This window comes from Nansenia antarctica (genome assembly GCF_963989245.1).
Source record: "Nansenia antarctica genome assembly, chromosome: 5".
Taxonomy (NCBI): domain Eukaryota; kingdom Metazoa; phylum Chordata; class Actinopteri; order Argentiniformes; family Microstomatidae; genus Nansenia; species Nansenia antarctica.
This window is the reverse complement of record NC_137690.1, coordinates 38,892,579-38,908,078: the sequence shown is the minus strand read 5'-3', so window position 1 is coordinate 38,908,078 and position 15,500 is coordinate 38,892,579. Positions and strand designations below refer to the sequence as shown.

Sequence of the window (15,500 nt, the reverse complement as noted above, 5' to 3'; positions counted from 1 at the left end):
TGCGTTGTCTTTTTTCGAGCGGGTAGGACTGTTTTACAGGCAGTTGTTGTTAACGCTAGCTGGCAACATTGAAGAACATGGAAGATAATAGGGATGCACGATATATCGGTGAACACATCGGTATTGGCCGATGTTAGTAATTTTTTAATACATCGGTATCGGTCCGATGTCAAAACAGGGTCGGTGTGAACGACCAATGTTTATTTCTGTCTAATATACGGGTGCGCGCGAGTGTGTGTGTCTGAGGGGGGGGGGATTTGACTCGCCAACCCTACCTGCTGAAGGCGGCGCAATGTCAGCGGTCTGGTCGTTTTTTACTGTGTCGAAAGATGACACTCGAGTTGCAGTACGTGCACCGGTGAAGTAATGCGAGGAGGATGCCGTGTCAAATCTTATAACACCACCAATTTGATCACTCATTTAAGGAACAAACATCCAGAGGTTTACAAAGAATATGAGAAAAAAGCTAACGTTAAGAAGCAGTGGAAAACACCAACCGCGGCAGCTGCAGTTGGGAGCCCAATACAACAAGCACTTGATAAAACAAAGCCATTTGCCAAGTGTAACGTTTTGAAATAAATCATCCAACACATTGATCTCAGTTTGATCTTTAGTGAACGTTTCCAGGCTTACATGTCAATTCCTGCTATCATGGCTAAATTAGCACAACTAAACCACTCGCGCTGCTTCTCTATCTATCATAACAAGTGTGTCTTGCTCTAGAGGAGTAAAACATATAGCGCCCTCTGTAGGTTGGAACTAAACATTACCAACTCACTGAATAGAATGAACATAATGTCGACTGTGAACCATAGACATTACACCAAGGACAGCGCAAAGGCTAAGTCAATTTCAAGCAAGATAATGGAGATGATCGCTCTTGATGACACTGACAATAAATTGCAGTAAACACTGTATTATAGGGCTTTTCCAAATATGTTGTAATAAAGAAATTACTTTAAAATTACTTAAAATGTGCATGTATTTTTCAGTATGTACAAATTAATATTATCGTAGAATTGTTTTTATACCGAATATCGATAAATATCGGTCATCAGCCATAACAGCAATATTGATATCGGATATCGATATTGGCCACAATTTTCACATCGATGCATCCCTAGAAGATAACCTGATGGGAATGTTTTTTTTGTTTTGTTTTTTTTTGCAAAGAAAGGTACTTGTGTAACATGTTGCAAGCGTAATTGAGCTGCGATGGTAAACTAACTAAAGTTCGCTAACTTTTCCATAGCGAGGTCGAGGCTGAGGTCGCAAACTCAAGGCTCGGTCGGAGCAAGGTCGAGTTGCCGGGGGCGACTGTCACGACGACTTGATGTCGATCGTTTCAAACGGGTTTTCTGCGTCTTTGCGGCTACTTTCTAGGCTTTACACACTAGGCAGCGGTCTCAACGTGGTTAGGAACACCGCTATTGGCTGGGCTGGAGACAGTCTTCACTAGCAGTCTGTGATCCATTCTGTGTTATGGCCATTTTTACTTTGGACTTTTGTTTTGGATGGATTTGTGTTTAATGTTTTGAATTATATTTATATGTCATGATTAATGTTTATTTTATGTTTTGGGTTATTTATGTCATGAATAATGTTTAGTTTTTATGTTTTTGGTTACATAATTATTCGCCTTTTATTCCTAATTGATGGTGAGGTGGTGAGGTGACGGCGTGGGTCCAGGTGTGTTTAGGTAGCCAGGTTAGTTTAGGTAGCCAGGTTAGTTTAGGTAGCAAGGTGTGTTTAGGGAGCCAGGTGAGTTTAGGTAGCCAGGTTAGTTTAGGTAGCCAGGTTAGTTTAGGTAGACAGGTTAGTTTAGGTAGCCAGGTTAGTTTAGGTAGCCAGGTTAGTTTAGGTAGCCAGGTTAGTTTAGGTAGCCAGGTTAGTTTAGGTAGCCAGGTTAGTTTAGGTAGCCAGGTTAGTTTAGGTAGCCAGGTTAGTTTAGGTAGCCAGGTTAGTTTAGGTAGCAAGGTGTGTTTAGGGAGCCAGGTGTGTTTAGGTAGCCAGGTTAGTTTAGGTAGCCAGGTTAGTTTAGGTAGCCAGGTTAGTTTAGGTAGCCAGGTTAGTTTAGGTAGCAAGGTGTGTTTAGGGAGCCAGGTTAGTTTAGGTAGCCAGGTTAGTTTAGGTAGCCAGGTTAGTTTAGGTAGCCAGGTTAGTTTAGGTAGCCAGGTTAGTTTAGGTAGCCAGGTTAGTTTAGGTAGCAAGGTGTGTTTAGGTAGCCAGGTTAGTTTAGGTAGCCAGGTTAGTTTAGGTAGCCAGGTTAGTTTAGGTAGCCAGGTTAGTTTAGGTAGCCAGGTTAGTTTAGGTAGCCAGGTTAGTTTAGGTAGCAAGGTGTGTTTAGGGAGCCAGGTGTGTTTAGGTAGCCAGGTTAGTTTAGGTAGCCAGGTTAGTTTAGGTAGACAGGTTAGTTTAGGTAGCCAGGTTAGTTTAGGTAGCCAGGTTAGTTTAGGTAGCAAGGTGTGTTTAGGGAGCCAGGTTAGTTTAGGTAGCCAGGTTAGTTTAGGTAGCCAGGTGAGTTTAGGTAGCCAGGTTAGTTAAGCACATGGGTGAATGGAAACAGGTTAGTTCAGGAACAACATTATGTTGACCACGCTCACGCTGTTCTTCAATCTCACACTTTACCCTCAGTTTTGTTACCTGTTTTTTCGTATGGATATTGGATTACTTTGGATTGTGGACAATAAACAGTTTTACATTTTCGACAACTTACAAGGACAGTGTGGAGTGCGTTAATTATCCAACCGGACTATAACTGTTTTCATTGCATGGTGGAATTGGTGGCTACAGTTCTGTTCAAACACAAGTGAGTAAAAAATATATCTTCGCACTCAATCAAGTTTCAAGACCCTCCTTTCATGACTTTTCCTCGATATTTGCTTTCTACCACCCAATATCCTTACATTTTTCAAAATCACATCAAGATTGCTAGTATGAAGCTATTTTGCAGTTTTTCTGTGTAGGAGGCAGGCTAATTTAAAAAAGGCGCCATCTAGTGGTCCGTGTGTGTCAGTAGCAGCTTCCTATTCTAAAGACTATGACCGCGCGAAGAGTAGGTGAAATAGGCACGGCTGTCCTAGTGTTAAAGGAACACTGCTATTGGCTGGGGTAGAGATGGTCTTCGCTAGCGGTCTGAGATCCGTTCTGTTCAAACACATTTCTGTCCACAGACAAAAAAAACGATGTTAAAGGCTTTCCCTTTAAGAGGGCTGAAGGAAACGTTTCCTCTCACCTTTGACCTGTTGGAGCAGACGGCCACACCCACGTCGGGGATCCAGACCATGTTCTGTATGGCCCCGGACCCTGCCACCACCGTCTGCAGCACGGAGCCATCCTGGAACACGCACGCAGGCACAGGCGCAGGCGCAGGCGCAGGCGCAGACGCAGACGCACACGCACACGCACACGCACACGCACACGCACACGCACACGCACACGCACACGCACTCGCACACACACACACACACACACACACACACACACACACACACACACACACACACACACACACAATGAGCTGACTGGGAAGGTATTCAACGGAGCTATAAACAGGTTGGAATGGAAAGGTGTGTGTGTGTGTGCGTGTGTGTCCTCACCCGTAGGGACCAGATGTTCAGGAGCCCCCCGGCCCCCCCAGACACCAGGGCCAGGCCGTCCGGGCTGAAGACCACCGTCCTGACAGGAGTGATGTGGCCCCGCAGCCTGAACACACACACCGCCCCCTGCTGCCCCTCCCCCCGCCTGGAGACCCTCTGAGACACACACACACACACACACACACACACACACACACACACACACACACAGGTGTTAGAGACATACACAGGGCTTAAAGTGGGAAAAAATCCTGTGCCTGAAACTTTTTCTTGGGGAGGGGGGTCACAGTTTGAGATATTGGGAGAGAGGGTACAGAAGACAGCTTCTTGTCTCAATGTTTGCATTAATACTATTTTATAGTCAATACAAAATATATGTCTCAATGTTAAAATGCATTAATACTTTAAATGAATGTGCAACAATACTATGTGCAATATGACAACCCTTGTGTACATAAGGTTCAGATATAGGAAAAGTTAGGATATTTATAGCATAGCATAGAGTACAGCACAGTGTTTTATTGTATAGTATAGTAGTATAGTAGATAGTGTACATAGCCTTTATTTATGTAAACCAGCTCTTTTCCCTTTTTTAATTTACCCTTGGCCCTCGTGTTTTTAGTCTTTTTCCAAGCACCAGGGGAGCCCCCCCCCTCCTAAATTTCGTTGTATGGTACCTGTACTGTATTAATGACAATAAAGACCATTCATTCATTCATTCATAATACTGTTTTATACTCAATACAAAATAAAATAATATATTTAGATGTCTTTAAAAGGCCAAACTGATTGCATCACTTATTAAGCCACTATCACTATAACAATACAGAATAAAATATATACATGTCTTTAAAAGAACAAACTGATTACTTATTAAGCCACTATCACTTATATTCTCCTTCTTGGCACCACGTCCCATAAGGCTTCCCGTCACTACTCAGGGTTTTTCCTGGCTCAAAATGAGGCGGAGGTGGTACCAGTGGTGTTTGACATCGGGGGGGACCCATGAAGCGGGGCTGTCTGGGGGTCCTTAAACATCAAACACTTAATTTCTTGCATTCTGGTGAATTGATATGCACCAATTTGTGCCCTTTCTCCATCAATTTATGGTGGAAATTTCATTATATACAGTATGTAAAGGAAAAAACAATATTCAGGCACCAGATGATCATTCAAAATATAATGTAATATAATGCAATATAAGGCTCTCAGGCATTCTCCTTGAGCAGTCAACATCAACTATCAGCTATTTCGCTAGCAAACACGAAAGCTAACTTATTTGCGAAACAGCGCCCCCGCCACCACGTCGGCGCAATGCCGCAATTGCAGTTAGAAATGCTTTGTAGAAAATACGACCGTCAGAGTTTTGTCGAGAGCTGACGGAGGCGGCCGCCTCATAGTTCTCTATGCAGGAAAAACCCTGCTACTCTCCTCTATCCATGCCCAGCGCCATTTATTCCTTACTCCTCGTTCTAGTATAGCTGTGTCTTCGCCAGGTTTAAGAAACTTGGCTTCCATTTTAATAGACTCTTACTAAAGTTAGCGAGATAGCGGGCTGCTAAAAGCGAACGTCTCTACAAGCTAACATTACACTCATTCAAACTTCTTAAGGCCCGCCCCACTACTCTGCCTCCGATTGGCTAGAAGTCGTTGGTTGGCTTGAGCAATGTGATTGGTAGGCGGAACTGTCTCTTTGCTGAAGATGACTCTTTAAATTACGATGTAAACAAATAGCATGTGATTTTTTTTTGCTCAAAGTTCCCCCGCGCCGGAAATCCGGCACCGTGCCGGAGAACTTTAAGCCCTGCATACATATACCCACTGCAGATGGACAGACACACAGACATGGGAATAGAAGGTGAAACTGTACCATGTGACACCCCCCTCTTCCCCATCAGTCATGGTGACGTGTGGCAGGGGGAGGGGCTTAGAGAGGGGTTCAGACTAGTTACCTTGGGTTTGGCTTTGGACTCATTCTCCCACCATCCCTCTGACCCGGAAGAGGTGCATTCTGGGAAGCCGGAGGGGTCTTGGGGGACTGTCCAGACTGAGACTAAACCGTTCTGGCAGCATCTGAGAAAACACACACACACACGTCAACACGGACCACACCAGGAGGGATGAGATGGATAGAGTTGGAGAGATCGAGAATGTTGGATGTTCACACCTCAGTGTGTGTGTGTGTGTGTGTGTGTGTGTGTGTGGAGTGTGTTAACAGCTCAGTGTGGAGTGTGTTAACACCTCAGTGTGTGTGTGTGTGTGTGTGTGTGTTTGTGTGTGTGGAGTGTGTTAACACCTCAGTGTGTGTGTGTGTGTGTGGAGTGTGTTAACACCTCAGTGTGTGTGGAGTGTGTTAACACCTCAGTGTGTGTGTGTGTGGAGTGTGTTAACACCTCAGTGTGTGGAGTGTGTTAACACCTCAGTGTGTGGAGTGTGTTAACACCTCAGTGTGTGTGTGTGTGGAGTGTGTTAACACCTCAGTGTGTGGAGTGTGTTAACACCTCAGTGTGTGTGTGTGTGTGTGTGTGTGGAGTGTGTTAACACCTCAATGTGTGTGTGTGGAGTGTGTTAACACCTCAATGTGTGTGTGTGGAGTGTGTTAACACCTCAATGTGTGTGTGTGTGTGTGTGTGTGTGTGTGTGTGTTAGGGGTGTAACGGATCACGGAAATTCCGTGATCCGTTCGGATCACCCTCCACGGTTCGGAACGCATGTGTACCGCGGATCAATTGCAAAATGTTAACAAGTAATACTATTACTTAATATCTTACTTAATATATCTTGTAAATCACAATGTAGAGTTGCCATGAAAAGATAGACGCGACAGCTGCGGGCTTTGTTTTACTCTAAAGCGCAATGATAGGTTGATAATGAGAAAGAAAAATAATCCGTTGTTTGCACGTGAAGCTGGGAATCCACAACAACAAGGCTGCGTTCGTAAATCCGCTCTGGAATCTGATCAGCGTTCAAGCTCTTGTCCAATCAAATTACTTGGTCCCTTTATGACGTCGGACCCAGTGTGCGCTCCGGCGCTCTCAAAGCGAATTTACGAACGCGGCCCAAGTGTATCATGTTACGTTGTTCGGCGGAGAAGAACTCAAAATGCCCCCCTCGTCATTTAAATCCCATGTATGGGAGCACTTTGGCTTCTCTGTCAACTATGACGGGAGGCACGAAAAAGGTAGCTCGACAACTTCTGATAATGTAGGCATTTTTTTCATACCATGTTCAAAATAAGGGTTCACTTTATTATTTAGTTAAAAGTGGCATAAAACATGTTTATTCATCTGCTTTAAAGAGCCCAGTGACTCACTGCTGCAACCAGGCGCCTCCTCCCTCTCTCCTATCATTTAAATTGAGTGTATTTCAGTATAATTATGTAATGTTTGAGTGTAGAATATGTTATATACAGGGGTGCACATAACTTGTTGGGGCCAGTGCTCAGAGGAGCACCTAGGGATGCTGCTTGGTGCTCCCCGAGCTCGCGAGTCACGACCCGTCCCACAGGATGGATAAAAAAGGGATACATGGATAACTTATATTAGCAAAACGACATTTATTCATAAATAAAGATGAACGAACAAATGATTGTGTGCAAAACAAAAGAAACAAATGCAAAATCAAATGACTGCTCTTTAAGCATGAAAGTCTGTCAGACTCCTTTAAACACAATGAAATCAACTGACATCTCTTTAAGCACTAACTGAATGTCTGTTCTGTAAACACTGAAATCAACTTTTCAACAAAAAGTTACAGCCTAAGCATTTATTTATGCTACAAGCTTAATCATAATCATCACTGCTCTCTTGACTGCTGTAAGTTATCACTGTCCTCAATTTCAACCATGGTAGAGGATGTTGTAGGCTATCACTTTAAATAGCTCATTATTTTGATTGTGCAACAAAGTCTTTTTTTTTTTCCTAATAGAATTCCCAACCATATTCCCTGGGTCAGGGGTCTAGGTGCGATAATGAAGCTGTAAAACAAACGTCTGAACGTTTGAAAGCTTCAGAGAAAAGAAACGTGAAGTCCCTTGGTGTTGTTTTTCCTTTTAGCGACGAGTCGTTCGGGACTGAATTTTCACGTGTCGGCGTGATAACCGTGCGATACGCGATACGCGGAATGAAAGTACAAGTTACGATACTTTCCGAATGTTTTCGTGAGGGGAGTCGCCGTGGTCGTTGTGATGGCGTTACGGGGCTTGCAGTGATGCAGCAGTCAGCAGTCAGCAGGTGGATTTTGAGGAAGTAAATTCCTCTCCCAGCGCTTGCAGCTGTTGGTGCGCAAGAGCGCGTTCATGCCGCTGATCTTCCGCGCAGCATGCATTTTGGCGACGCATGCGCACTGGCGCACCAGTTATGTGCACCCCTGGTTATATATGTATATATATATGTATGTATATATATATATATAACCAGTTTTGACATCTTGAATGTTGTTGGTTTTTGTCACATAGTAAAAGTGGTGTTTTTACAGAATTCAAGGAAAAAGCAGTTTTTATAAAAACAAAAATGTTTTGTGTTGATCCGAAAAATGATCCGATCCGTGACTCAAAAACCGTGACACGATCCGATCCGTGAGTTAGGTGATCCGTTACACCCCTAGTGTGTGTGCAGGGATGCAAACTGGAGATGGCCCAAAAAGGCGTTTTTTTTTTTTTTGCCTGAAAACAAAGAACATTTATGAAAATTCTTGACCTATTTTGAGGTAAAAACGGCTAAAACGGCTAAAAGGTGACAAGTTTGCACCCCTGGTGTGTGTGGAGTGTGTTAACACCTCAATGTGTGTGTGTGGAGTGTGTTAACACTTCAGTGTGTGTGTGTGTGTGTGCACGTGCGTGTATTGTGTGTGTGTGTGTATTGTGTGTGTGTGTGTATGTGTATATTGTGTGTGTGTGTGTGCGTGTATTGTGTGTGTGTCTTTATTGTGTGTGTGTGTGTGTGTATTGTGTGTATGTCTGCGTGTGTATTGTGTGTATGTGTGTGCGCGTATTGCATGCGTGTGTGTGTGTATTGTGTGTGTGCGCGTGTATTGTGTGTGTGCGCGTGTATTGTGTGTGTGCACGTGTATTGTGTGTGTGTGTGTATTGTGTATGTGTGTGTGTGTGCGTGTGTGTGTGCGTGTGTGTGTGCGTGCGTGACCCCTCGTCTACGTACGTGGCCATCATGTTGAGGGGCGCGGGCCCCTGTCCTCCCAGGGTGCACCAGGCCGTGCCGTTGACCTGGGCGGGGTGGGCCAGGCTCTGGAGGCAGCGCCAGGGGGCGCCCCCCGCCCCCCCCCCCGGGGACGACCACAGCCGCACCACCTCCTCCTTGGCACAGCTCAGCAGCACCTGGCCACTGGGGGCCCACCGCAGACTGGTCACCGCCTCCTACACACCACACATACTGGTTATACTGGTCATACTGGTTATACTGGTCATACTGGTCATACTGGTTACACTGGTTATGCTGGTAATACTGGTCATACTGGTTATACTGGTTATACTGGTCATACTGGTTATACTGGTCATACTGGTCATACTGGTCACCGCCTCCTACACCACCACACACAGGTTATACTGTTAGGTTATACTGTGTGTATAAGCTAATATGAATGTATTTTGCAGTTTTTCGGTGTAGGAAGCAGCCTAATTTACAAGCGGCCAACTAGTGGTCGTTGTGTGTAAATAGCAGCTTAGCATTGTAAAGAGGGGCGGCTCTTTTAGTAGGTAAAAAGCAGGACTGTCCAGACCTTGTGTGCGTCGATGACCACCACGGCTCCTTTCTCCAGAGCCTCTTTGGTTCCGATCAGCAGCTTGCCGTCAGCGTAGCCCACAGCGAAGGGCCGGTCCTCGCTGTACCACGTGATGTGCATCACCGCCACTAGGGGGCGACAACAACAACAGCGTCATCACACTGGTCTGATGGCCCCTCAGGACTAGGGTTGGGTACCGAAAATCGGTACCGGTATATACCGGTTACTTTACATTCGGTATATACCGTACCGAATTGCAAAGGAGATTTCGGTACCTCATTTCGGTACTTTTCTATCTCGCCCCCTGGTGTCCGGTGTCATGCAACAGTCAACTGGTGACTCGTGACGTCACATCGCCTGTTAAATTTCCACTCAGTGCGTGTCGTGGTAGTGAGCTGAGCAGTTGTGTTACGAGTTAAGAAGAGTGAGTGAAAGCATTTATACTAAATTATTATATTATCTGAATTGTATTATTATTATTATTATTATTATTATTATTATTATTATCATAATCATATTATCTAATTTCGCTAGCTAGCCTAGCTACGAGGTCACCGAGAATGCCGAAGGCCCTAATGAAGCAGCGTTCTAAAGTGTGGCTGCATTTCACCCGACTCGACGAAAACAACGCGAAGTGCTCAAAATGCTTAAAATCATTCGCACTTTATCGCTATTATGGCGATGTGCTGTGCCTATGGTGTTCCTCAGTCCAGCGGCAGTCAAATGCCGGTAGATCCGTGTCTTGCTCTCTCAGCATCGCTTCCTGGTTGACGACTCCCGTTGACAGCGGGGGGAGAGAAACGTTTTACCAGGGAATTCGCTCCGCGCTGTGTCGTTCAGTTTCAGGTGAAGTGACGTGAAAACAATATTTGTTTACTTTATGTTTATAAATCTGTGCCATTAGACAATTATGTCAAAACAAAACAAAAGTCAAAATGACAATAAAAAAGTCAAGAGAGGTGTCGTATTTTGCCAGAGAAGGCAAATATGCTGATCTTTTTGCAAAATAATTGCTGAGGTGGGAGTTTTATTTTTATTTATTTTTTATTTGAGTGTATATTTAACTGTAATATTATATATATGTATATTGTGCCTCAGTCAGCAGGAGTTTTATTTTCATTTATTTTAATTTGAGTGTATATTTAACTAATATATATTGTGCCTCAGCAATAAAAAAGTGAAAAGCTGTTTAATGTTGTCGACCGTGTTATTATTATTATTATTATTATTATTATTATTATTATGTCATTTAAAAAAATCAAAAGTACCGAATTAAGTACTGTTTCGGTACCGGTACCGTTTTTAAAGTATCGGTTAGGTACCGGTACCGGATAAAACCCAAACGATACCCAACCCTACTCAGGACGCATCAGGGAAACACATATAGGTATATACATACAGTATATATACACACATATACATACAGTATATATACACACATATACATACATAAACATGACATATTTCATCACATTTTAAAGCAAGATTAATTGTTCTCTTCGTTTCAAAATAATAAAACAAGGAAAAAGGCCTTGTGCCAAAGTTTGGGAACCCTGTCAGCTAGTACTTTGTAACTCCTCCTCGGGCAACTATAACAGCTTGCTTCCTGTAGCCTGTAGAGTCTTTCAATTCTTGTTTTGGGAATTTTTCCCCATTCTTCCTGGCAGAACACCTCAAGCTCAAAAATATTCTTCAGCCTTCTTGCATGCACGTTAGGTGAGATCTCTCCACAGATTTTCAATAATATTCAAGTCTAGGGACTGATTCCAAAAACCATTCCAAAACCATCATCCGTCTGTCCTGGAGGTACTTCATGATTGATTTTGAGGTATGCTTCGGGTCATTGTCTTGCTGGAATACCCAACCTCTCTTCAACTTCAATTTCTGGACTGACCTTTGAACATTAGCCTCCAGAATGGCTTGATATTTGTGTCGACTGAGGGTGTTTTGAGTTACCTCTCGGAAAACAGAAATACGTCAAATCAGTCTTCAAACTATTTCTGACCTAAAACTCAGATTTTCGTTTTTTTAGCTAACATTCAACTTGAAGATGTGAAGTACCCACTCGTTATTTTTCCGAACAGTTTTACGTTCATTAAATAAGTATAATCTAGCAACAAAATAGGCTTGTTTGTCATGCTTGTGGCTCAAATAACACAAGCATCACACTTGGGTGTGATTGGCTGTTGAGCTCGCTCAAGGGGGAGGGACACAAAGGGTGCATCTTTCAATGTGTTCATTGAGAATGTATTTTGAGTTTGTACATCGATGAACACTGCTTAGCCAATGAATTGTTCAGTAATGACTGAAGGCACAAAGAAAGTCCCCAAGAAACAAAACTTTACTAGGACAACATACGGATTTCACGGGATCAACATACCACAACACTTTCTGCTTTTGGGTAAGTAGCCTACAGTCCTTTGTTTGTTTGTGTTGGGCTAGCCGCGTTAGCTAGCGAACATTAGCTAGTACGTTCTGTGTCGTCATATTGCCTTTTTAAAGACTTTCTAAGACAATCGCATAGCACATGCTGTTCTTATAAGTTGTGTTGTTGCTACTGTGTACAGTTAGTTAACTGTTTGTCTTTTGTTACTTGGGTTGGGCTAGCCGTGTTAGCTAGCTAGCATTAGCTAGTAAGTTGTGTGGTATTGCGTAAGACTTTCTAAAACAATCGCATAGCACATTATATGCTGTTCTTATAAGTTGTGTTGTTGATACCGTGTACAGCTAGCTAACTGTGTTTTACTGTTCAGAACAACTTCATGCTGTGGTACTGTGCGTGGCCTTGCCCTCCACCTCCCCATTGCCTGAGTTACCAGCACTTCAGGTAATTCATTATCATGTATGAACTTTCATTTTATGAACAGCGTATGGCGGTAATATTATTACATTTACTGTGGGCAATAATTCAATGTATTGTCATCCGTCTGTTTCAGCTTTGATGCTAAGGAACCTGGCGTGGTTATGGCTGAAAATCACTGATGTCAAGCCCCCCGGAGGTGATCTTCATGTTCAAGGCCCACTCAGACTTGACATGGCCAGACAGAAGTATCTTTTTGATCAGAGAATTCTGTTCAGATGAGGCAAAAGACACCACATGCCCACCAGACTCCACAGCACCTCAGAAAACTGTATTACTTATCATTACTTACTTTACTCATTTACTTATTATTGTGATTATGTACCTTGCTGCAATGCTAATGTTGAAAACATTAGGACAGGAATTGCACACTACCTGACTACTTGAGAAATACCTGAACACTTTCATTTTCATCTTGTTGAACTTTGCACAGCATGTTACACTATTGATTGCACTTTAATTCTGCTGTAGTGCGACTACCATCACTTATCACTTTATTACTTATCATTACTTACTTTACTTATTTACTTGTGATTATTGTGATGGTATTGTTGTGATTATGTACCTTGCTGCAAAGCTAATGTTGAAGAACCACAGCCAAAGATTTGTATTATTGTGTACTGTAAAATAAATTCTGATTCTGATTCAAGACTTTTTTGTATCATTAAAAGAATAATAGTTACAACAACCATAAAGCCTCCATAATGATAAGCTGGCTAATTAGCTTAGGTAATACCTTGCTAGGTAATAATGTTAGCTATAGCTATCTGACCCAGTGACTAACACTGACAGATATTGACAGCTGAGTGGTTGGGGGTGGGGTTATCCAGACATTGTTACCGCCCATTACCTGGCTGTGAAGGTGAGAAAAAACTAAATCTTTGAAGGGCATTTTCTCTGCTTAGTGATTTCAGGTGTAGCAACTTTCAAATACTCATGTTGTCTTCAATTTGTTTCCGATTTCAATGTATGACGCATCATTTGAAAGCTTACAATCTGTAGTTTAAGCACATGTAAAAAACAGAAAAATTATTTCGCCTACAGGTAGTGCGTTTCATTGTCAGTTGTCACATTTGGTGGAATCCATTCTTCCTTCCACCCGCACAATATTGCCTGTGCCCCCAGCTGCTACACAACCCCAAAGCATAATGGATCCACCTCCATGCTTAACAGTTGGCAAGGTGTTCTTCTCTACAAATGCTTCACCCTTTTCTCTCCAAACATACCTTCTTTGGTTGTGGCCAAAAAGTTCAATTTTCGTTTTGTCAGTCCAAAGCACATTGTTCCAATAGGCTTCAGGTTTCTCAAGGTTTTCTTTTGCATACTTCAGACGCTTAATTTTGTGTTGAGGTCGTAGGAAAGGCTTCTTTCTGGCAACTCTGCCATGTAGGTCTTTGTTGTTTAAGGTACGCTGTATTGTTGTCCTGTGAACAACTGCTACTCTTTTTTGCAGCTCTTTTGCAGTGATGTGTGGGTTCTTCTGAGCATTTCTCACCAGATCTCGGGCCATTCTATCAGAAATTGTTCTTGGTCTTCCAGATCTTGCCATTTATTTTCTATTTTCTGATGATGTTTCTGACAGTGGAAATGGGTAGTTTGAAACATTGTGAGAGTTTTTTGTAGCCATCTCCTTGATGATGGAAGTGAACTATCTTGATTCTGACATCCTTGGACAACTGTTTAGAGGAACCCATGGTGTTTAACACCAGACACAACAGCCACCGCAGTCGGATACTTTAGAAGGCATGGAGTTACTTCAGAATATATAGTTCAACCCTGGAATTATATTCACCTGACTCATTGAAGCCCTAAAGAGTAAATCACTGTGGTGCTTTAGTAATCATCTTCTAAAAAGGTAACAAAGAATAATCCAAAATGGTTCCCTAACTTTTGCACAGGGGCCCTTTGGTGTTTAGATGAAGATGCACACTGAAACTGAAAACATTCCAGTGCAGTCTCAGTTTTTGTGGACTGAAACTGCCCTGGAATGTTTTCAGTTTTCATCAACTGGAACTGGACTGGAACTAAGAAAAATGGAGGTGACTTGGTGTGACTAGAACTGGTGTGCATCTTCATCTAAACACCAAAGACTAAGTGACTAAAAAGCCTGCCAAAATTAACACTGGTATAGACCATACTGTACATTACATTACCTACCCCCCCCCCCCCCAGTGTACTGACCGTCGTTGCGGTAGCAGTGCTGCAGCTCCGTGCGGTGCATGGTGGAGGCGTCCAGGACCTCTATGAGGCCCAGAGATCCGTCCATGCGGCCCACCAGAAGCACATCCCGGGGCTCCCCGCTCCACAGGGACACGGCCTCCTTCTCCGGCCAGGCCAGGGCAGACACCCAGTGGGGCTGGGCGTCCAGGATGCCCTTACCTCCTAGGGGAGGGGAGGGGGGGGAGGGGTGGAGGTACAACGGTCATCTCATGTCAAATCAACAGACCGACAGAGGATTCCAACTCCCAGCATCCCACCAATATGGATGACATGGACGGTTTGATCCCACAAAATGACAATATGTGACACGTTCTAGTCTTTTGGTCCGCATGTCGGCAAACCAATCAAAGTGTTCGGGATTTTCTTTTGAAACACGGAACTACGTTTCAATGTTGTTGAGAATCACAACACAAACTCGATAGTCAAGCCAAAATACGGCAACGCAATGGATTACTGCTACCTAGTTAACTCCAACACTACTTTACATTGTTAGCAGGCTCACAAAACAAGCTGTGTTAGTTGACTAGCGTATACGTTATTATTATTATTTTTAAGTCAGATCATTACATCAGATGAGGACCGAAGCATTAGAACGTGTCACATATTTGGTCAATATGGATACGATCAATTCCCTTTGTTTCTTTTTCAATTTTTTTGACATGGAACGACCCTTAACCAATCAATAGACCTTCTGAACTTTCTCTGCACTTGCCATGAGCTCATTTATCGGGGATGACATCTGTTTCTAACGACAGGAACCGTTTCAGAACACTCTGAGGTGGTGGTGGTGGGGTCATGGGCTTGTTGATTTGATGATTTGACACGGAATGATCCACAAGCACAACACAAATGACTATTATCCCCTATTATGTTTACGGACTACCTTCAGCACACAGTCACTTTACTTAATTGCAATATACCGCCGAGTGCAATACTATTTTGTACTATTTGTACTGGTAATTGTATCCTGTCTTATTTGTTTCCCACAACTTGTCACTTGTCCAATTCTCTCACTTCTGTCTTGTAACTATTGTCACTTCCTTATCTTGACTTATTTGTCTTTGTGCTGCAATGTCAAGGAACCC

The 15,500-nt window shown here is 43.2% G+C and overlaps 1 protein-coding gene across 1 annotated transcript in view; it reads right to left on the bottom strand.

The window, feature by feature from the left end:
* The window catches only part of herc1 (HECT and RLD domain containing E3 ubiquitin protein ligase family member 1), a 215,688-nt gene that overhangs the window by 54,869 nt on the left and 145,319 nt on the right, over positions 1 to 15,500 (bottom strand). The window contains exons 58-63 of the mRNA XM_080532022.1: positions 14,377 to 14,577; positions 9,333 to 9,463; positions 8,756 to 8,970; positions 5,552 to 5,672; positions 3,600 to 3,755; positions 3,236 to 3,337 (exon numbers count right to left, since the gene is read on the bottom strand). Of these exons, the coding sequence (XP_080388148.1) occupies positions 3,236 to 3,337; positions 3,600 to 3,755; positions 5,552 to 5,672; positions 8,756 to 8,970; positions 9,333 to 9,463; positions 14,377 to 14,577 (926 nt within the window). The remainder of the gene's footprint in view (positions 1 to 3,235; positions 3,338 to 3,599; positions 3,756 to 5,551; positions 5,673 to 8,755; positions 8,971 to 9,332; positions 9,464 to 14,376; positions 14,578 to 15,500) is intronic.